Consider the following 24,801-nt stretch of genomic DNA (forward strand, 5'->3'; position numbering starts at 1 on the left):
TGAGGTGTGTCGATTCTGTGTGGCAATCATGAACACCGCCACGGAAATCGCGCCGCGACAGGACGAACGCTTTGTCGCTCTTCTCGGACGTGACGTAACTCGTAGGAAGAAACTGCAATCGGCGTGAAACATATACGCGAAGACCTGGTTATTCGCGGCACGACCTTATTGACGATGATTCACGTGATCATCCGTCTTGTTTTCAGTGTGGGCCCCGGTGATACTCATTGAAAAGAAATCATTCCTCATGACTGGAATAAATTACAACTGTTTTACAGTTTCGCACTTCCTTCGTACGCTTATTGCGTGGAACGCGACTTATATTCTCGAACGAAAGTAACAGCGGAATTCAGTTAAAAATTCCCATATAATTTTAAGGGGCGAGTCTCATACGAATGATAGAAAATTGAATCATTTTTCTTAATTTTTTTTAAGGAAATGGTACATCTAATGTTATCATTCATTCTCACAGTTTACTTATCTATACATTGGGAATACAAAATAATTTTTTTATTAATTTTCATTAACTTTTAATGTTATTATCGCGTCCACAGTAAACGTGTGTTCAAACACTGGCGTACGTAATTGCAAGGTTGATTAAATCATAAAAATCAAAAAGATTTTTATCCAGTAGGTTTACAATTATCGCCCGTACCAAAATAATCAATTTATGTTGTAAATTGACAAAATGGTGAAAGCTTCAAATAAAAATTGCAAAATTTCGTCGTTTCTTTCGCAACTTTTTAATGAAAAGAATATGATAAACTCATTATAATAACTTGATTTTTGTACGGACGAGAACTATTAGTATGTGGAACAACGTGTAAAAATTTCAAAGCAATCGAACGTATAGTTTCTGAGATTTTATCTACGCCAGTTAAGAAAGCAACATTAACGTAATTTAACAAAAAAAAATTGATTTTTTTCAGGTCTCACATGAGATTCTCCCTTAAAAAATATTTCAAGGAGTTTCCGTGATTTTTTTAGGGCTTTCAGGGTCTCGTTGACTGACTCAAAAAATTTCTAGATCATTTATCACGACGACTGACCGTATCGAGCCTCTATTGTGCACCTTTTCTCGAAACGGAGCGTTCTCACGATTCAATGACAGAGTCGATGACGATCTCCTTCCAGCAATCTGTGTCTAGGCAGTTCAGATATCGATCCTTCTATCACCTCGATCGATCTAGCCGCACGATTTAACCAATTTCAAAAGCATTCTGATATTCGATCTTAAAAAACTAAATTCTTACGCCAACGGGAAGGAATTATTGACCTTTTTAAGTACAAATCGTTCGAAATAAACTCAAACTCAAACTGATACCAACGTCATCTGTCAAACTTGTGATGCGAATGTTATATCACTTAACTATGCATGCATTCAGGATTTTAGCGGTTATTCTTAGAAGCTAGTCACATTTTTATCCACGTAAATAAAAGTCTATACGAGTAAAAATTCCTCGAATAATCAGAAATTCGAGCCAACCCGTTTCTTCAAACGTAAAATCCTTAATAATTAACAGTGACGAGGGTGGGAGGGTGTAAGAAGCTGTACATAAATTCGTAATAACTTTAACGCGACAATAATTACACGAGACGTTAGCTGACGTAACACAGCATCGTGCAACGGTGATCATCGTCGATTAGCATACATCGGTGATTAATCTACCAGCAGTAGAATTTATCCTGGACACCGGACAAACGGGTAAACACGTGCAGTATCATGAGAACGAGGATTCGAATTACTTATGGTAGTTCGAATCAATCGGTCGTAGCGCGTGCTTCTCCGCTCAGACGCGCGATTCCCAGGTACAGACAGTCCTCACGAACTATCGCGTCGATGGTGTAAAGAGATCAGATCGAAATTGTCACCCTGTATACTTCCTCGTCCACCATCGAAAATCTATCTTTTCCGAGGCTTCGAATCGTACGCGTCGCTTAAACTCGTCTGGAGATTCGAATCTTCAGACAGATTAAGAAACTTCGCGATGGCGATTCCCTCGAAACTATGTTAAGGGGATCATTTTGTCTCGTGTAACGTAGAGTGAATTAATGACAAAGCAAACACCGTGTGTCAGAGAAAGTGTTGTATATATGCCCCCGACAGTGCGCGATCGCCGGATGAGAATTGTGCGAGGTCTGACCTAACGTCGCTAATGAAACGCTAAGCCCACGCGGTCCTGGTAAATTATTAACAATTAATGGCACTCGAATAATATTCCACTCGTGGCTGTCGCGGAGAGTACCGTCGTTGATTTTTTAACCGTCGCGATGCAATTTCGTGCTGGTCGCGTCGCGGGACGCTTTAATCGACAAATCTAATCACCGCGATGCAATCACTGACCATTCAATCGTATGAATTTAAAATCCTGTTTGCGATCTTTTTCTCTGCCCGAGGATTTTCGTAACGCGAACTTGTGACGCTTTGTGTAAAACGATATTGGACACGAAGGACCATCGTAAAAAGAGACCTGTTGAAACTCGACCAGAACGCTAAGTCCAAGACCTAGGTCAGCGTTTTGGATTATCGAAAGTACATATGCCGTGAACGCTGCAGAAATGTTGGATTCAGTAGTCTATGGCAAATGTGTTACTATCTTGAAACGAATTCAATCCGAAGACGAGTTTAATCCTTCTGGCTGTCAGTATATATTTTTTTTTTTTAATTTTTTAAAGGGACCGCGCGTTGCATTTCAATTCTTGTTTCGTCCGTGTTTCGTAACCCGCTTGGACTCATCCACCTACACGAGAAACAAAAATTTTCGCAAACGACGCAGCTGCTGCTAAATTTATCCAGAATTAGAGAAGAGTTAAATTTTTAATTCAAAATTAAATTTAAATTTTAGTTGATGCACTGCGAATATTGATTAATGTACTGGTATTTAAATTGCTCTTGAAACCGAAATGTTTCTGATTCTTGACAATTTTTATTTTTGGAGAAATTTAATTAAATACAATAGCTATTGTTTTTAGCAAAATATAGTCTGAGGATAGGTTCTTCCAGATCTCGACATTGCTAGTAAAATTATTTTTATTAATTACTTATGTTATCATTTTACCTTTTATTTTAAAAATTAAAGAGTTTGTTTCAAGAAATATACTATGTCACCCACTTTCTTAGCGCTTTCCCCGACTATCTGCTACCGAAACAAAAAAGTGTCAATTACTGCAACTTTCATTTTTTTAATGTCTCAAGTACTGAGACAATTTTTATGTTCAAAAAGAAATTAGACGACATTAGTTCACTCATTTGGTATGGTAATCCAATAAGAAGCAAAGAAGATGGACCAGATCCTCTGGAGAAAATGTTAAGAAACATTCAAATATCTTGCAATGAAAAATAGGAGTAGTAAAAATCATACTTTTTTTCTTGGGCTTGATGAACAAGAATTTAGCTTTTTCCACACTAATTACAATAAAATAAATACAAATATGCTCTGAAAAGGGCCCCAAACGAATCAGTCTTTGATACGTATCTAATAGTCAAGTTGAGCATCGGTATAAGTAGAAACAGAAAGCAACGAACAGACGCTCAAATATCATTATCTCGAAAACGAAACACTATAAAACAATTATTATTTTACAATTTCAACTTGAACTTACTAAAATTTTAGTCGAATAAAAATTTGAGGTCGAACATTCTCAGAATAATCAGAGACAAAGAAAATTCGAGCCAACCCGTTTTAAAGCAGTTCTTCCAACATGAAACTCTTAATGTATTGTACCAAAGAAATTAGATACTTGAATGGAAGGCAATGGAAATAAATGTTCATTCATTCTCTTATAGAAAACCACGATAAATTTGCAAAAACCCAGTCGAGCAGACAATTTTTATGGGTCATTTTGATTGCTTAAAACAAATTCGATGAAATCTCTGTATTTTGTAATTTTCAAGTGTACGATATCTCTTTGGTTTGGACTCGAGTTTCAACAAAGTCCTGACATAAAAACTGATGTGTGAGCGTAAAGGGTAAATCGTACACGCACGTGACAAATTTTAAAATATAATTGTCTCGAAAACGAAACTCTATAAAACAATTATTATTTTACAATTTCAATTTAAACTTGCTAAAATCTTAGTCGAATAAAAATTTGAGGTCGAACATTCTCAGAATAATCAGAGACAAAGAAAATTCGAGCCAACCCGTTTAAAAGCAGTTCTTCCAACATGAAACTTAATGTATTGTACCAAAGAAATTAGATACTTGAATGAAAGGCAATGGAAATAAATGTTCATTCATTTTCTCATAGAAAATCACGATAAATTTGCAAAAACCCAGTCGAGCGGACAATTTTTATTAGAAATTACGGATGGATCATTTTGATTGCTTAAAACAAATTCAATGAAATATCTGTATTTTGTAATTTTCAAGTGTACGATATCTCTTTGGTTTGGACTCGAGTTTCAACAAAGTCCTGACATAAAAACTGATGTGTGAGCGTAAAGGGTAAATCGTACACGCGTGGGACAAATTTTAAAATATAATTGTCTCGAAAACGAAGGTCGTGATGAATTTTCTATGAGAACGAGGTACCCAGAAATTCCCTGAAACGCGGTTTCGAGCCTGGTGAGTTCACCTTGATCCCCTGACACGAGGCGCAACGTGTGCCGAGTACGTTCCGAGGCGCTCGGAAAAGAGACACCGAAGGATCGCGTTAAGTAATCCTAACGCTCGCTGCATCGACTTAATCACGAAGGAGCGCGAGTCATCCTATTTTTAACCTGGTGGCGTACGTGTAACACGGAAAGTGTCCCGATCTGGGCCAGTCCGGGTACCCCACCCGGCATCCGGTAATCCGGCGGTCCCGACGGCCGTGTTATCCGATCTCTCCTTCCCCCCCGATTCCTATCCCGCAACTCCATCTCCCTCGAGCCGATCTTCCACGGCTGCTTCCACCCGATCGGTAGGGTTTACTAAGAGAGCACGAATCCTCCGAAGGTTCAGTGCGAAACGCGCTCTCGAATTCGAAGGATCCTTCGACTCCTTTGATCCCCCACTCAGAGGCAGACGAGAGACAGACCGTATAGTAGAGAGAAACAGAGAGGCTTTCGCTAGCCTGAAGATTGGTAGAACTTCTTGCACGCCGGTGGCACCGAACCACTCGTCGATCCGTTCTTTAATCTCGATGAGCGACGATCTCGGTCCCAGAGTGTCACTTCCTCGCCACGCACTTACGGACCTGCTGCCGATCTAGAGGACCTCGGCTTCTGCAAACGGTAGAATCGTCGACGGGATGATCGACAGGATGATCGTGTTTACGGTCCTTCTTGGACTTTTGGGACTGAGCCACGGTTTACGTAAGTTTCCGTTCCCCTTCGGGATTTCTCATTTTTCGAACAGCGACAATCTTGCTCGAGGAATAACGAATGATAAGAGAACGAATGAGTCTAACATAGAATGATCCATTGGTGATGTTTGACGTCTAGATCCCCGAACAGTTGTTTACCGTGTTCGTTTCTGTGCGCGTAAATCGTATCTCAAACTCCTGAGCTCTCGAATCGAGCAGTGACAGAAAGAACTTGATTTCACTAACTTTTCACGGAAGAATTATACAAAGACATAAAATATCTCGCTGTGAAGGCGAAAAAGTTTGTACGTTTATAGTTTAATTTAAGTCGAACGCAGAGATAAAAAAGTTAAGTGTTTGGTGAAATTAAGTTTCTTGTAACGGAATCTCTGTCAGAAACATTAAAAGATATGTCTTTTTTAAAGTGACGAATACACACTCTCTGTAATTAATTGCCACATTAATTTACATGTTATCTTGCGTTTCTGTTGTGTATTTATTCTGAACTACTTCCTTCGAATGAAATGAATATTCGTGACAAAAATTCAATAAAAAAGAGTTACAAGTGAATTTTTAAACTTAAAGTGATATTTACTGACACTGTACACTGATACTTATCGACTTGCGTGTATTATTTTGTATTAAATCTAAGACCTGCAGAGGTTAACTCTAGATACGAATAGCTAGTAAATAGAATCATCAATTTCTTGATTACATGTATAACAGAAATTTATTATAATTCACTACGTGGTTTGGAATAAACGGGTTGTGTAAGAAACGAAAGAAGCGTCTGACACATTTCTGTCAGGTTTGAAGCAACGCTGTTTAAGTTTATGAATGAGAGTGATGAATGGAAAGCGCCTAATGAAGTGTTGCACGTCACGTAGAGCACGCTTGTTTTACGCTAATAAGTGCCGTAAAAAATCCACGTCAGCTACTCGCGAGGTTCCAACGAAATTAATTGTTATAAATCGTCCAACATCCTTAGTTCGGTGATTGACAGAAAAATTACAATTTATTCATAAAACGATTAAGTAAATGTGCATATCGGATTCATTGAACGGTTCTAAACATTCCCCTGCATTTCTAAATACGTTTTAGAGCATTTGCAGAGTTCTCTTATTTTTCTAAATTTCTTTCTAGCTTCGTTGCATTCAATTAGATATACTTCTTCGACAAAAATTTAATTTTCTGTATTGAATTCGGGAAGGAAGTTTGTCATTTCGTCGATTACGTTACAGTTGTTACAGTTATACAAGTCTTGCGGTCGAGTAACCAAATCGATCGTTACACCTGGTACAGTTTTTCACCAGGCATTCCGAAATATCGACAAATCATTATTCGCGTAGAAAATTATTTAAAAAAGACTACTCAGTTTCTTTTATTTAATTTATCATTTTTAACCACGTTGGCTTGAAGACACGTAGCGATCAGAACTTAAATCAATTAATTTCGAAAAATTACCCAAGGTGAAGGTGAAAACGTAGAATTATTGTTAAATCTCCACTATCGTATTACTCCGAACACTGCAATCGGTGTTCAACGTAGCAAGAAAATATTCATTCGACTTCTATAAATAATGCTAAGGTTGTTAACACCTACGGAATCAGTATGACGTAATTATTTCGTCCTTTAATCGAGATGGAAGCCTTGTAAGTACCCAGCAACTTATCAATCCCTGATCTTCTTCTCGTTTAGCGCGCCTTCGCGATCCGTTTCGCTTGTATCGAGTCCGTCCTCTCTTCTAAGGTTAGATTGCGCAACCAGCAACTGGAGCAACGATCCGCGAGCGCAAGGACGGTACCATTTACGTCATTAAACCCCGCCGATCTTCGAGCACGTGCAAAAATTCGAAGAAGACATTCCGCTCTCGGGCGGTGCATCGATATCGCGAATAGAAAGAAAAATCGATCCTGGATTACGGGGAATGCGTTACGATGAGTCAGTAGAAACTGAACAGCGTCGAGAAAATGCTTAGGCGCTGGCTTTACGAAGGCTGACTTGTAAGACTTCTGACCCAATACGATCCGCAGTTCCTTCCAGAACAGCTCTTCCCTTTCTTCCCTATCCTTAACTCCACAAAGTTGGACAAATTTCATTTCCACCAACGAATTCAAATTTTAGATTCATCCCGTACAGAGACGTTGTTTAAATTAATTTTTAAACTGATTTATTCGTAGCTGAGAATTAATGGAGATTCGAATAAATAAAAAATTGTTACTTGTTATTCGTGAATAAAATTTGTCCAGCACTGTGCAGACCTATCCCTCAAAGTTAGACAATCGGTAGACAGACTTTCGTTTTCGAATGTACTCGAAGATCACGCGATTCAGAAATTAAAAGTGCACTTGCACTTTCTCCTATCAAACTCTTGGATAAGAAATTTGATGTAAATGGTGCCCTTTTGCTCGTAACTATTTTCAGTACGATTGTCAGCTGTCAATTGTTCCTCGATCTCTTTGAAAATTTTAAAGAGCAAGCATTGAAGTCAATGATGTAGTGTTAACAAACTATTTGTTAAGAGCTAATAATATTCTACTATATTGATCATTTTAAAGATCCTTAAATGTAACTTGTCTCTTACAGCCATCTATATCGTATTAAAATCAAATTATTTCCAATTCTCAAACGAAGACCAACTGTGTGACATTTTAAAAGATAATCTTGAAGTCCATTCGAAGTGCAGTACTGGAAAGATTGGCACAGACAGCATATCAACAGTCGAATTAGCTATATAAATACAAATATTGATTGCTGGCCAGTCGAGTCGTTTCCATACTAATATTTAGCCTCAATAGTTTAATTCCAACGTGTTTGCACCGCCAATAATATTGTTCGATAAAAATAGACACTCCGAGAACCTGTTATTTCTATTTGTTCGAGTCTGTCCGTTGTTAGGTAATTGTTAATTTATAGCTATTCGTTCTACACCGCGAAATCTCTGTCCCCAAAGCTGCTTGAATATACCCGACGATCTATAGGAAATTTATTGTTAATAAAAGTCGCGGGTCGATCCCGCTGGTTGTTTTCTTCGACAGGGCACATCCACCATGATTCTTCTTTTTCTTGTCGGAGAATGGCAAGGCTGCGCGGCTATGTAAACGATTATTATAGCAACGGTTGCATAGCGTACGAAGGATGATGTCAACGACAACGTTTAATCAATGTACATACATAACAAATGGTTCTTCGAAGTTGCTAATTTTTGGCTCGTTTTTATAACGCTTTGGCTCAGGGACACAGAAAATTACAGATCGTTACCGTTATCTTTACTCGGTTTCTGAGCAGATAATTTACTGTCAAGCCGTGTCCATTTACAGAACCGTGAAATTGGTATTAAAATATACCCGAGTTACGAAATGATTCGAACGACGCCGATATGCCTGCACTTGAAACGTTATACGTTCTTCCGGTTGTTTTATTTTCACCGATTTCTTCAACTTTCTGCTTGTACACGTTCCCCAGAAATTTTGGAAAATTGTTCAGTCCCAAATCCTGGGAATTTTATAAATCTTCAATTTTTTTTTGCTGGCCTCGAATATTTTTAATTCTTTCTAGTAACGAAAGGTTAAAACGACGAGATAAATTCATAATTACGTTGTAAAACATTTCGTACTATTTTGTTAAGTAACAAAAGCGTTTATTTAATTTCAGAATGCCCAAAACAAAAGACATCGCCAGGGCGGGAAGTAGTTTGTTACACTTCCGTTTCCGACGCCGAACAGCTGACCAACGCAGTCTGCAGATGCACCACTCTGGTGCATCAAGGATACGATGTGCGAAATATATCGACTTCCGGTAAGTCCATGACATTTCATGCGCAATAATTATCAGTAAACGCACGTAACCAAGCGTAATGCGATAATTTTTACGCTAAACAACGATCGTTTAAGAAGCAATTCTACGATAATCGCGACGATCGAAGCTCGGCGATTATGTCAGCTGATTTTTCATTCGTAGCGATCCGAGGTGCGGAAATATTATTACAGAATAACCGGGAAACGATAAAGGGAATTCTTGGAAACATATTGTTACAAAATTGCAGGGCATTTATCACTTCCGTGATTGAATTATGGACTTAATAATTCATATAGCATTTACAAATGTAATCACCACTATTCCGTGGGAGATAATTTGTATAAAAAATGAATTTATACGAATGATGAATCCTTCGAGACTTCGACTTTTTCTAACTGCTAATTCTCTTTTTTAATTATTTTCAATTACAATTTTAATTTTAAAATCCCATCATGATACTTGTCTGAAAACAGTTTCGATCATTTTCAACTATGGAACTCTTAAATAACAGGAAAATATTTTCAATGATATTTAAATATACTTTTGCATGCTACAGAAACATAATATAATATTTGAGAAATCTATGATGACCATTTTCACTGTCGTTAGAAATTTTTACCAATGACAGTAACAACACTGTCGAGTATCATAATATCGTGAGATTCGAGAGATTAAATTTTTCAAGATTGCGTAAACCCCGTATCCATAAAGATGCAACCACATCCTTGAACTTGCAACAGGATATCGAGACCTGACCACAACGAACGTATTTTCTTACAACCGTCTGGCATCCATCAGAAATTCGTTTCCACTTTTCCGTTATTAAAATGTGAACATTAATAAATTTGGACCTCGAAATTTTCGATGTTTAAATAAAAAAGAAATTGTGCACATCTGTCGTCACATTTTAATTATAATAAGCATATCATTGTTATTTTGCTATCGTTTGAAGTTTGCCACAATTCTTACACCTGCTGGCTATATCACTGACCACGCGTAATTATGCCATTACCTTCCAGACGTGAAAACTATCTTTATCTTCGTGATTAATGGACGATCGTCACCGTTTTAATTAATGATGTCGAGCAAGTTTCAACGACATTTCGCGAACGTCATCGAGTTTTATCGACAGACTTAACGACTGCTAAACATTTCAGTTAACAATATAATAAATTTTCTACCACTTAAATGCAACAAATAACAGCAATTTATATTAAACTTAGTAACAAATTTTTTTTTTTGTTCAAACAATAAAAGATGTATAATAAATTAATATTTGAAGAAATCATATATGCAAGTTTCTAATTGGAAATGAAACAAAGTGAACGAGTTTCCTTGAACTCTTGTTTGAACAATAAGCGTTCGAAAGGAGCTGAAGCTTGTCGAATCGGAAGTGTGTTCGGAATTCATAAAATCGAGGTAGACATCGTTAAAGTATGCATACGACACAATATGCTCGATGAATATGTATTCATGCCGATAAGTCGCGTTCATGTTTGTCGATCACCAGATATTTTGCACTTTTCGTCTCGCCAATCAAATTCTGATACATCGATGATTCGCGCTTATAGATTCGTGGATCGTATCGAGAGTATTACGTTGCATAATTTTAGTTCTCTTACTTTGGGCCTTACGATGATATTTACATACGAGGCGTCGAAGCGAATCCACGGATCGATCTCGTATTGGAGAATCGAAACGAATGTTTACGAGTGTAATCAAAACAAGCATTTTTTAATCAATCGTAATCTTATCAGAACGTGACTCTGGATATGATTTTACCATTAAAATTCCATCGAAATTGTAGTATAGTAATTAGAATATCTCATATTAATAAAATTAAAATATGAAACTGAACTCGATGATAAGTATAGAGAATTCGATATAATTTGACGTCATACGACCAATCAGTTTCTGGCGATAAGTAATCGCAATAAACATGCCAGGCCTTGGGTTGTCATTAAATTTACTTTTTTTTTATAAGGTAAAAAAAATTCCCTTTAAAAAAGCCCGAAACGGTTTCGAAACGTCGTCGAAATCAATTCGTTATACATATATAAGAGAGAACGATGGCCAACTGATTACAGTGTCACGCAAAATTCGACGTTCACCGTTGAAAAAGGAAGGGAAAACCGTGGAACAAGAAGAACGAGGACGGAGGCGACAACGTGAACCGCGTTTGTGACATAATCGCGCAAAAACAAACTCCTACTTAGTTGACTCTTTTTTTTTTTCCACGCTTTCGTTTCTCGCCACAAATGGTTGCACTCGGATGATGCTTGTTTTCGAGAACAAACATTTCAGCGACAATCAAAATTAAACTGTAATAAAATAACGTTTAGGTTTGAAGATTCAGCGACACTTCAGAAATAAATATGTAATTTTAACATTATATTATTTATTTTATATATTCTTCTTTGCAACACTCAGGATTATTTTCTATATCACTAGTCGACTTTGAGGATCTATGAAACGATCTATAGTAATAGACTTCGAATCATTTCATCTACACGTTGACGATAATTAGAGAATTTCGAGATGAAATTAATTTCAAGACATAATTTTGTTTTCGCATATACTTTATTCGGCCTATCGATGAATTTTCGATACAATTTTTGTTAATTTAATCGCGGGTTACGCAACGAAACAGGTCAGACTTGTTATTCGAAATAATTGCAGCCTGCAAGTGGAGTAAATCGTCGGGGTCCTGTGCCAATTATTATCTAAAGATTATTGCAGTGAATTATTACGATTCGATTTCGAAAAATGCCACGTGTCTTTACGAATTCGTGCATGGGTGTGGCTAATGAAATGCCAAGACCGTCGAAAGTGGTTCCTACAGATGATCCAGATGTAACAAATATCACTTTCCCTCGCGTTCCGGCTAAATAATATTTAGAGTGTCCATTCTTTCTCGATCGAGATTTAATCTCGACATCGAGAGTGATCGTTTACGATTTTTTTCATTCGAGGACCGAATTCAATAGAATTCATTACTAAGGACAATTACAGCGGGGACCTTTTTAAACCTGGCATTTTGTACGAGGAATATATATCCCTGGTCGACAATAATTACTCATGAACGAAATTATGGAAAGATATGCATTGAAAACACGAGTGGACCGTAAAAGATGGAGATTTTGTCAAACCAGTTTTTGTATGCATTCTCACACGTAACTTCGAAGGAAAGTAGAGTGTAATGTAATCCTTCGTGCAGTTAGATTGTTATCCGATTGGTACTGAAACTGTAATTCTACGATAAAGATTATTTTTTTTAATTTTAACGATTTACGAATTTCTTTGACTAACAAAAAACGACGATTTGTGCTCTTCGGTAGAGCTCGTTTAATTACAGGAGCACGCGAAAGTTCTTGATTAATTGTGCGCGATGATTTCGTTTCATTAAACAGCATCGTGTGCCGTGATCAGTGTATTACGAGATTGATAATTACGCGGAAAGGATAGCGGGATTTTTGTTACAAAAGTTCTTTTTAACCGTTGTCGTGAAATTTACTACGCAATTAATTTAAAAATACAGCGCCAGGAAAGCGAGAAAAAATTCTTGAGATTCCACGAAACGTACAGGCGACACGTAGAAACGTATGAACAAGATTTAGAGCACTAGGAAGTAAAATATGGGACGCGTTATTACGAATAAATCGCGACGGATGTTGCGATAAAAAATGAGCAAAACTGCTTTAGTCCTGTGTTTCAGTCGTATCGTGCAAAAATTATGAAAAAATCCAGTTTGCTATATTATTTAGACTTAAGTCATTTTATATATCTACAGAAACGTGAGTCGATTGGTCAAATAATTTTTTTAAATAACCTCTACCAATTTGGAAAATATCTCTTTGAAGTTGAAATGATAGACAAACACGTGTTTTGCAGGATTCGAAAGTTTTCAAGAATCATTGAAAAGGATCAGTCCGTCTCTTCAGTTCATGATTTCCGTGGACGACCCTGGAAAAACGCTGATGACTTCCGGCACAGTCCGTCAAGAGATCGCCGCTCGTTTGATCGGAATACTAACAGAGGCAATATCACATTTCTATATCAGCATCGACGTAAACATTTTCAGTTGACTATTATTTAACAATGTTCCTTCGTTCGAACAGGTCGATGGAGTTGAATTGAACATGACGGCAGGCTCGAAGGAACGTTTGGTGCACTTTATGAAGGATCTAAAGAACGAGTTGAAGAGAAAATCTTACGACAAGAGGATCTTTTTGGTTCTGCCAAGCAAACCGGAGGATCTTGGGAAGCAGTTCGAGTTGAAGGAACTCTCCAAGTGAGTAAAGTGGTGTGCCTAAATGTGAATATAAAAATTTCGTATTGATATTTTCGCGTGAAAACCGTAACGAATTAGAAACGTTTGTCGATGGCGCAACTGAATATTTTCTAAGGACTTTCTTGCTGTCTGTGGAGCTGGTCTTTCGCTGCCGATAAAACGCAACTTTGTCGAACGTGTTCATGCAAAACCGGTAAAGTTTCTAAAGAAGCGTCGTTGAATGCGTCGACGGCACGACCGTCTTATGAATTATTGACCAAGGGAGCAAGTGAGAACAGATTCAGTAAAAAAAAAACTGCTCATCTATGTTCGGTGTATCTGCCTAACCTTGTGCCAGTTGCAAAGTCGACAGCGCGTTAGGAATGCTGTGACAATCCGATGCACCAGTTGAACGAACGATTGTTCGCGGATGACGAACCTTTACAATTAGTAGACGAACCGTTCACGATTTTTTCACTGAATATGGATGGAAGTCGCGTGCAACGCCCGGCGAGAATGCGAACGAGAACGAAAGTTGTCATCGATGCGTACGGCGAGAGAGATTGGCTTCTACGAATAAATTTCGATGCTAATTAACCGAATTACGCTGCGTTACTAGAGACAGAAATTAAAAATTTTCTGGAGTCTAATTTTGTATCATCAAACCCTTGGAATTGCTCACGAAAACGAAGCTTTGTTTCTAGACAGTTGGAAACTCTTTTAAAATTCAAGACTCCTATCTAGATTTCTTTTCTTCAACATCTAAACTTGAGAATTAATTTTTTAAGCTCTGTGATAGTCCCATATTAAGGAATTGCCTAAATTTTCCAACGTTCATGTGTATCATATTTGTAAACATTGCTCGAATCTCCTATCAACCAGTTAAGTCAATCCTAGTCAGCGTCCATAGGTAATTTGCACTGCACAAACAGTTGCACGCATATTTCATCGAATATGGATGAGTTGGATGCATTCGAAACAGTTCGTGAAATATGAATGAGACTGCTCTGAATACTTCGAAACGAGAGTTTCTAACAACGGTTATCATCTTATGAACCGATCAACGCGTTTAAATGTATTATGCGCATACACCTAGTCTTGTAATCTGTTGCGTTTATCGTCAGGTACGTGGATCTATTCACGGTCCCGACGCATTACTTGGTCGAAGATGACGCGGACTATCATACTTTTCATCCGTCGCGATTGATGGGCCTGTTTGATATGTTCAACGCGGACAGTCTGATCGATTTGATCAACGGATTGGGGGCGCCTAAAAGAAAGACACTGGTGTCGGTGCCGGCCAGTGCTTACAAGTTTATTTTGAAGGATCAGGACGACAATGCCCCGAGATCATTAACCGAAGAGATACAGCCGGTTATCATTGATCAGAAACAGGTGTGAAGCCGCTCTCCGCGAACTTTATCGACATTCTATCAAGAATATGCAAAGATTACGACACACGGCTGAAAACGATGAATTATTTAACGAGTTATTTCTTTCGTTTCTCCTTAGCTCTGCGATCTGATGAACAAAGGCGAATGGACGGTCGAAAGGGACGAAGATCTCACCGCGCCCTACGCTTTCAAGAATAAAACCTGGATCGCCTTCGAGGACAAGATTTCCATCGCGATAAAAGTATATCTTAATTGCAACGTGATCTCTATATTTACTATGAATTTGTGTTTAATACGAGATAAATGTTTCAGGGGAAATACGCGTTGCTCCGGAACTTGCCAGGACTCGCCATACGAGACATAGAAAATGATTTCGAGACGAAGTGTGGTAAACCGCTGACTCACGAAATTCACCACTCGTTCACAGATTTTAAGAGGAAGACCAGAGCGGCCGTTTTGAATGCTTTGGAAGATGATTTGCATGTAACTAAAAATTATCATGATAACCGAGTCACGTCTGAATGTTAACATCGATCGCTAAGTACGGTATCCTTTCCAAAAAATTGTCTGGAAAAAATATTCCCGGACCTTTGAGTCTCTTGAATATTAGAATTGGCTCGAAACTTAATTTGCAAAATTTTATGGTTTCGATATAAAATTCGAGAATTCGAGTATCCGTCGGTACTACGCCTTTCACCGAAGCCTCAAACCTCGCTAGGTGTATCAGTAGATGGCGATACGTATTTAATTCCAATTGTTGTTAAATTTCAATAATCAACAAAACTAAGTGTAAAATTATATTCAATAGCTATTAGGAATTATTTAAAAAATCGAAGTACCATTCGTGACTGTTCCGCGAAATAAATAATTATCGTACATTTGTTTCTAATTGCAGCAAACTCAACTCAGTTATTCAACAAAGGTCAGATCCTCCGAATTTCGAGTTGTTCGAGTAGTGGACACCGACGGAAACATTCAAGCGGTTCGCGAGAACACTCAAACTGAATTCACTTGCTCGAGGCAAGGCTACTTTGTCCACCCAAAGAGTTGCAACAGGTACTTGAACCAAGATTGTTGATCAATTAATTATAACAAAGTATATTCGACGCTGCTTGATTACCAAATTTATCCCTGCAGATTTTATCGTTGCGTTAAGTTCAATCAAGAAATAGAAGACTATTCTGTGTTCGAGTTCGACTGTCCAGCGGGTCTGGCCTTCGACGAACGTACGGAAGTTTGCGTTTGGCCAGGATCGCTGTCGCAAGGATCCCCGTGTCCTGGAAGCAGCGAAATCGCGCCTGTGGCTCGAGTAAGGTTCGAATGTCCGTCCAAGCCTGGCTACTATGCGGATCCTCAAAATCCTCGTTGGTTCTTCGCCTGCATAGATCTAGGTCTCTATCTCTTATTGCATAGACTGTTAAGTTACTACTAATCAACTTATTAATTGAAACTTGTAATGACAGGTGGTCCTGAAATGATGGCATACGAGTTCCGTTGTCCATTTGGTCTGATCTTCGACGAAGAGAAGTTTGTGTGTGAATGGCCCTGGTTAGTGAGAGGCTACTCTGGCAATGGTTATACCAGCACGGAATACGACTACAGAGGATCAGATGGTCACTCTACCATTGGTATCGGTGGTCAATCTACTGGAGGTATCGGTGGTCACTCTACCGTGGGTATTGGTAGTCAATCTACCGCGGGTATTGGTGGTCACTCCACTGTGGGCTCTACCTTTGGTATCGGTGGTCAATCTACTGTTGGTACTGGTGGATACTACACTGGACATCTGCCTCATGGATATACAGGAACAACGGGCTTCCAACATGGCGTGTATTCTGGCACAACAGCCAGTGGAACAGGATTCTCAGGATTCTCTGGAGCAGCTGGCGCTGGCCACGCGGGATCTACTATTGGAAGTCATGGTACTTTTGGCCAAGGATCGACTGGATACCAAGGAACAACAGGAAGTCACGCGGGCGTTGGTGGCTTCCATGGAACTGTTCCTGGAGGTTACAGCGTCTCCGAAACCACTGATAAAACAGGATCGATCGGTGGAAGCTACGGTGGCTCGACTGGTGGAGGATCGTTAAATACTGGCTACGTTGGATCAACGAGTGGAGTGTACTCTGGAACAGCTGGCGTTGGGTACACAGGATCCACCACTGGAGGTCACGGTACTTTCGGCCAAGGATCGACTGGATACCAGGGAACATCTGGAAGTGGGTATTCTGGGTCGCCAACGGGAAGTCATGGCACTTTTGGCCAAGGATCGACTGCGTACCATGGAACATCTGGAAGTGGGTATTCTGGATCGACAACAGGAAGTCACGCAGGCGCTGGTGGCTACTACGGAACCGTTCCTGGAGGTTACAGTGTCTCGGAGTCTACTGATGAAACAGGATCGAACACTGGCTACGTTGGATCAACGAGTGGAATATACTCGGGCCACGCAGGATCTGCCGGCACGAAATATTCAGGAACAACTGGCACGGGTCAAGTATCCTCCGGGCCAGGATACGCAGGGTCAGGTGGCACAGTGCACTCGGGAACAAACGGAATCTATAGTGGAACGACTGGTACAGGCTACACAGGATCGTCTTTCACTGGCCACGGAACTGATTCAGGGTCCAGAACAGGTACTCACGCGGGAGCTGCAGGAACGAGCTACACGGGCTACGATAACAAAGGATATACAGGATCTACCGATGGTGTGTACTCAGGATCGGCTGGTGGTCATTCTGTATCCACTGGAACGACTTATGCGGGGTCTGTTACCAAAGGGTACGGAGGATCTAGTGGAGGATATGGAGGATCCACTGGGGCAAGTTACACAGGATCTCCTGCTAAAGGATATGGAGGATCTACTGGGCCAAATTACGTAGAAATGCACTTAGGAGGACATGGAGGATCGACTGGGACAACTTACGCGGGGTCTGATACTAAAGGATACGGAGGATCCAGTGGAGGGTATCCAGGATCCACTGGAACAAGTTACACGGGATCTCCTGCTAAAGGATATGGAGGATCGACTGGGACAACTTACGCGGGGTCTGATACTAAAGGATACGGAGGATCCAGTGGAGGGTATCCAGGATCCACTGGAACAAGTTACACGGGATCTCCTGCTAAAGGATATGGAGGATCGACTGGGACAACTTACGCGGGGTCTGATACTAAAGGATACGGAGGATCCAGTGGAGGGTATCCAGGATCCACTGGGACAAATTACGTGGACTCTCATTTAGGAGGACACGGAGGATCTGCTGGAACGACTTACGCGGGATCTGCTACTAAAGGATACGGAGGATCCACTGGGACAAGTTACTCAAGATCCGGTACTCAAGGATATGGTGGATCGACGAGTGGTTACAACGCTTCGACAGTAACATCTGTAGGTTACTCGGGGGCACCTAGTCTAGATGACTTTCCAGGGCCGTACGAAAATCCAAACACACCAAAAACGCAACAAACGTTTGGCACGCGAACGTCTCAGGGCCCGTACGATCATCCTTCTGAAACAACACGACGACCTCGTAAGTATTCACCATAAACCGCATTTGCTTTTCATTTGCATCGAACTGAAATGTTTCTTTGCCCCGATTCAGTGTATCCTGGACAAGTGGGAGTGTCGACCACGTACTTTGGCAATACTGGAACGAAGGGATACGGACAAGGTGTTGCATCGTCCGGTACTACTGGTTACCAAAGTGGTAGTGGGTACACAGGTGGTTTCATAGGAGGCCCTGCCACGACGTACCATGGAGTTAGTACACCCACTATTAGTTATGGTACGTCAGGAACTGGTACTCTCGTGACAGGAACTAACGTCCACGGGGCAGTTATTACCGGAGACTCTTCTCCCGGAACTATCGTCACTTACGGAGGCACCCCTGGCACGGTAATTTCAGGATCTTCCGATCAAGGTGCCATAGTAACCGGAAGCAGCTATCCAGGTTACGTCACGACTGGCACAGGTACACCTGGTTACGTAGTCAGCGACGGAGTCAAGACTGTGTATCATGGTTCCAGTCCTGGAACCACAGTTTACGAAAGACCTGCAACGAATACCGATCATATAGGTCCAAACGCGTTCGATGGTAACGTGTCAGGATATACAAAAACATCCTCCGAAGGCTACGACAACGTTTACTCTGGACATACGTCGACGCGGCCCCAAGACGCGACCCATATCGACACATCTAAAATTACTTTGGGTCCGTCAAAGTCTCCTGGCTACTCGTACACCGCGCCAAACGTTCCGTTCAAAACGGGAATGACATCCTCTACGGGAACACCGGTTGCTCCTACAGAGGGCAACGTGCTCACTGCGACAACTCCGACGCCATTCTTGAACGTCGAGGTGTACAAGTCACCGAAATTCGGTTCCACGGGCACACCTGGCATCGTGAAAACCTACACGGAAGAACGGTACCAAGGATCGGCTCCTTCCGGTTTCACGCGTGCACCAGTCACGACTGTCTCGCCTCTGAGCTACACAACTGGATCTTTTGGAGGAGCAAAACATCCAGTTGCGACGTCCACGGGTCATCCAGTATTCGATACTGGGTTCAACACTGTGTCTTCGACACCAGCGCCTGTGATAGATCACGACAAATTTGGTGGAAACATTCAAGATGGATCGACGTTTGCCCAAAACCAGTTCGATTTTGGAACGAGGATCACGCAACACGGGAGCTACAGGAACCAAGACGGTTATGGTTCTACCACGACGCCTTCGATATTCGGTGGATCGTCTACAGTTCCATCGGTAAATAAATAATTACGAATATAGCTTATCAGTAACTAAAAATGTTATCTTTCGTAACGTTGCAATGTTATCTTTCAGCCTGATTATGTATCCAGCACGTCTGGTCATGGATATTACGATTCCACTTCGAGGAGCTCGTTCGACCAAAGGGTGACACCTTCTGGTATTCCCAAAACAGTGCAACCACAGGTAAGTTTCAAGATATCTTTCCTAAGATCGACACGATCGTGAAATATATTTTCAATTTCAGACTCAGTATTTGCCAACCGATTATGGTTCGTCGCACTACCAGTCATCGTCTCCTGCACCCCAGGTTCCAGTCAGAGGTTCGACAAACGTAGGTCACAACAGAGGCACTACGCAATATGTTCCGAATCAATACGACGTATACACGTCAGGATCAAGCTCCAGAGACTTCTCCAAAACGCAGACGTCCTCCTCGTCGACGTTTGGACAGAACTACGGTCACTCTACACCTTCTTCCGTCGTTTCGTACCAAAGCACTGCCAAACCCACGGACGTGGGAAAGGCTAAAGTGATCGTGAAGTGGAGCGACCTGCATCCTCTTCTCCTGGGCAAACTTGGAGCAGAGTGCACCTGTCGAGGAGACCCCTTCGCCAACCTCCGGGGTCCAGGTTCGAAACTGATAAACTCGTCCAAAGGCAAGGTGGACCTCTCGAACTACGACGAATCCGAGATCTACGTGGATCTCGAAAAGGATGTCTCCTACGAGAACAGTGACGAGTCCACGTCGATAGGACCGGTTAAAATCTGGACAGACGAGACGCCTGTTTCTGGAGTTTCTCAGATCCAGGAGAAACCGTCGTCGGTTTATCTGCCGAGCGTGACTCCATCAGCTAACAGACGCGTTGGCCATACGGATTCGTCGATATTTTATATCAGAGGCACCTCGCCCAGAGGCTTCGGTTTCAGATCTGGGAAGAGTCTGAGCAACGATGGACCTTCCGTGAACGCTGTCAGCAATGGACCTTCTACAGAGGATGATAGCAATAGACGTTCCACGAATAAGATTGACAGTGGCGAGTCTTTCCATGCGTACGGACCTGGTGGACTCGGTGATTCGGAGGAGGTCCTCGATGGAGCCACCAATTGCGCCAGACCAGGACTGTTCCGACACCCCAACTTCTGCAACAAGTTCTATGCTTGTCACTGGGACGAATGGAAGAAGAAGTTCACGCTTCACGTGTTCAGCTGCCCGGTACATTTGACGTTCGACGGCGGCATGGGCGCCTGCAATTGGCCGAGCATGGGGCCAGCTTGCCAGGACGATAACTTATTAGTTTAGATGGTTAGCTGTCGACGAACAGCCGATCGATCTCAGATACCGCGGCGTTCTCGTATCACGGAAGAACTTGGTGTGAATTTGTTACCACGTGGCTAGAGCTTGCGCAATTATTTATATTTGACGATCATTCGTTCGAACTTTAATAGTTCTGCCTAGTTCGGTAGTAAAATAGAACGTTTCATTTTGAATCCTTGGAAGCATCACTTTGGAAAGATTGCGATGAAAATTGATATTGTAAATTTTTAATAGTCTCTCTCACGAAAATGATATTTTTCTACACGAAATTTTCTATACGTATAAGGTATGTATAGTTTGAATCGAAATTTGACGAGAAAGAATGGATTTTTGTTCAACATGCTGTTCCTTTTACAACTTTAGATTACTTTTATTTATTTTGATTTATCTGATACTTTGCTTAGAATTATCAAAACGAGAGATGTCGTGCCAAACGTGGACGTAAGTTTATTTATAGAGGGAAAGTAAACCAAGCCAGATGCGAACACAATATATTTTAGTGAAGATAATAACGAAAAGACACACTTACTCCTTTCTTAGACATACTACCTCCCTTACGACAGAACCAATTAGGTGGCCACACGGAAGATGAGGATATTTTCCAATACACTTCGTATTCTTTTAACCTTTCTCTAAACTGAACGAGCTTGATGTGTTTGGAATTTTTCGTAAAGTTTCCCTTTCTGTCCATTTATAGGTCCACACAGTTGTCTGTACAAAACTAACAAGAGCTTCTGCATCTCCATTTTCGTTGCACTTCGATTGTAACATTTTCGTCCGATACAAATATTTGAGTACCCTCAAAGTGTATTTATAGTCGGTTTCGTCGTAACGATTCCGGAACCCTCTTAGACAGTTAACGCAGGAGATATCTGGTCGAGTTCCAGAGCTAATATACTATATTAATGCTCCGATTAAGTTCCGATATTCAATATCGGGATTTATTTTATCCGCCGGTTCTAGTTTTAACTTCGTCTCTATGGGAGTATCGTATAATCTAGAATAATCTATCCCATGTTTCTCAGCTACTGACTCAATGTAATTTCTCTGGCTTAAATTTAATATATTATTATCGTCTGAATATTTACACTTCATTTCCATACTTGCGTAACTCTCGATCCTACCTCTTTCATCCTAAACTCGGATAATCTCTCCTTAATATCGTGGATCTTTGATCATTGGAACATGGACTTTGTTGAAATCTTAATTAATTTTGTTTCGAAAAAATAATCTCAAGCATGGAAAATTTTACATATGCTAAGAGAACAAAATAGAATTTGTCACGAAACTACGGTTCTCGCTTTAGACGAATGATATTAATTCTGTAACTTTACTTTGAAAGATAATACTAATATCGTTATGATTTCTGGCTTGAGCTGTATCTTTTACGAAACTTGTTTAACAGTTGTTTAATTATCTGAGCACACGGACACCCGACAACGAAACTAGGCGTGAGATAACGTTTAATTCTAACGAGGTAACGGTTCACGCTTAATTTCTTTGCATACCGTCGAGGCTCGCGGAATGAGCATATCAGAATGCTTTCTCGAGGTAACGAGGTCCAAGACAAAGAAGAAGAAAGATCCAAGGCGATCGAGGTACAGCGACGCGAAAGCACGCTGTTCAGAGTGAAAGTCAAGTTGTGCTCACCGATCCAAATCGCAGGAACTCAATGGCGTGTGCTGTTCGATGTCGCCCGGTGTAATTGTAAATAACGTCACTCTTCGAAATTTTTAAATATCGACTCGCTGTCCTCTGACGAAAAAAAAAGATCAATCTACAGTATCGACGACCGGGAGAGAGAATCGACAAGAAACTCGGTACAAAATAGTACTTGGACTATTTCATTTAATATTCCAATATAAGCATTCACAATTAAATAAAAATAAAATTTTTAAAAAAGGACATAAAAAATCGAGTAAAAAAATTTGACAAGTTCTAACCCTGATCTGAGTTATGTCGGTTGAACTGGAGAATGATTGGCAACTTTGTATGTATTTATAGAGTGTACGTATCGATAACGCAGTTTGCATAACTGATAATTCCCCTCGAATTTGTTTACTTTCTTTTCCGGGTTTCTCGAACTTCCTGGCAGAGGCAGGAAGTTGATCTTAATATTCTTCGGGCGCTACTTAAAGTTCTTTTAACTCTGTGTTCGTCTCTGACTTCGTAATACAACGAATTTAGAATAAATATAAGATTCTATAGAAATAATACAATTCGTTGCTCCAAATCCAAATCATTTCAATACCTGTAGAGTAGCTCGAGATATGGTTTGTTTGCGAACTTAAGCAAAGCAAAATAGTGTGAACTTGTCGTTTGTTTTAATAGCCCGAGGCTGAACTTTCGTTTGTTCTATATAGTCGAGGCGTGGTGACTTTCCATTTAATGATGAAGACGTTCGTGCAATCACGATGACCCCTTAAGCGAAATTATTGATAAAAGCGATCGGGGTGAATCATTTGGGGCATAATACAATAATTAAAAATCCAACTGTCATAATACAGCGATCGATGGAAATGAAAATCACGGATGCTTTATGGTTCTTTATAATTACAATTATTGGAAACGAGTGCAGTACTATCTACTATGAATCTATTCAGATCACATTTGAAATTGTATATATATCTGTCTTTGTCATATCTAGTCGTAAGTTTGCAACCAAACAATTTTTCCCTTATAAATCTTATGTGTGATAGCCATCGATGATGAAATAGGTTGAATAATTTCATACTACAATTCTATATCGTAGCCTTGATAGGTGGAAAGTTTTATTAACTGTATATAGGAACGTAACTCGCGTCTCGCAGAAGGCGTCGGAATAGAAACGCGAATAATAAATATTTTGCATGCAATGAATTTAGTGTATCGACCCTTTACGCTTTCTCTTTTCGTTTGATCGAACTAAAAGAGTTTCCACAATTTCTTGACTCGATCGATCAATCCAAGAAATTATTGTTGCAAGTGTTACAAAGTAAATGTGGACTGCAAATGGATATCCGGAATTTTGTATTATTTATTACAGTGGTAACTGTCAAAAAATGTGTCGATAATGAGGATATTTTATCTTGTCTCTTTTGACTTTCGAGATGTTGCATGCGCTGAAGAAGGAAATTGTGGATCCGGAGGAGGAGGAACGAAAAAGGGGGTCAATGGAAATAAACTCTATCTCCGGTGACCCACTGATACATTTTCGTCGCCTCCGTATGGGAAAACGACACACAAACATAGTGATTCGAGTTTTCTTTTTAATTGTGACATAATTATCCGGGATATAAAACTTACGTACTCGTTTCTCAACGATTATGTTTTTAATATCTCTTACTATCTCCGTTTATATAATCCTTTCAGTGCTCTCAACTGTTTAGTTTTTCAATTTTCCAGTTTTCTTATGTATTATTCTTTTTATAGACGAAGTGAATTTCCATTTGTTATAGAAAATCCTGTGTAAAATAATCGACTACGAGATTTTGTGTAACTAGTCACAGAATTGAACATAAGTGATCATAACTAATTCACTTTTTAAAAAATCGAAAGTGCTTCAGAACTGGTGTTTAGCCGGCGAACATAATATGGACCCGAAGAACAACTTGATATAAAGTAGATAACACGAATCGAAAGCCAAAGTGAAAGTTAATTTTCGTGACAAGAACCAATCAGTACCTTGGAATGTAACTATGTTTAGATCCACAATTTATCATATTATTTTCCCCATACGACCACGTATAATTATAATAGAAAATTATTTAACGTTTGCTGTTCAAATGTATTACGTAAATTGCACAGTAAAACGCATACATTACTCAGTCAATTAAAAGGAAGTCATCGAGCCATGCAATTTTAAACGAGATAATAAGAAATTATAAATAAACCTGTTATTGACCTAATCTGCAACAGGCCCATTGCTTCAGAAGTTCGCAACAGAATAATTTCATTAAAATAGAGATTCGATAAAGCTATC

The 24,801-nt window shown here is 40.0% G+C and overlaps 1 protein-coding gene across 2 annotated transcripts; it reads left to right on the forward strand.

Moving 5' to 3' along the window:
• The first annotated feature begins 1,766 nt into the window (after positions 1-1,766).
• Positions 1,767-22,515, forward strand: LOC122396726 (hornerin-like). Of its 2 annotated transcripts, none has more exons than XM_043395362.1 (14): positions 1,767-1,809; positions 4,941-5,299; positions 8,944-9,087; positions 12,979-13,124; positions 13,206-13,378; positions 14,482-14,752; positions 14,870-14,992; positions 15,064-15,234; positions 15,647-15,807; positions 15,889-16,142; positions 16,215-18,284; positions 18,357-19,519; positions 19,598-19,708; positions 19,770-22,513. In XM_043395362.1, exons 2-14 carry the CDS (start codon positions 5,236-5,238, stop codon positions 20,823-20,825), a joined length of 5,907 nt encoding a protein of 1,968 aa, XP_043251297.1. In that variant the 5' UTR covers positions 1,767-1,809; positions 4,941-5,235; the 3' UTR covers positions 20,826-22,513. The 2 variants fall into 2 exon arrangements, with proteins under 2 accessions (XP_043251297.1, XP_043251298.1); XM_043395363.1 differs by lacking the exon at positions 1,767-1,809 and having other exon boundaries at positions 3,034-5,299; positions 16,215-17,682; positions 17,800-18,284; positions 19,770-22,515.
• Positions 22,516-24,801: the final 2,286 nt, after the last annotated feature.

This window comes from Colletes gigas, unplaced genomic scaffold, assembly GCF_013123115.1.
Source record: "Colletes gigas isolate AHSC1104 unplaced genomic scaffold, ASM1312311v1 Colletes_gigas_Sc00008, whole genome shotgun sequence".
Taxonomy (NCBI): Eukaryota; Metazoa; Arthropoda; class Insecta; order Hymenoptera; family Colletidae; genus Colletes; species Colletes gigas.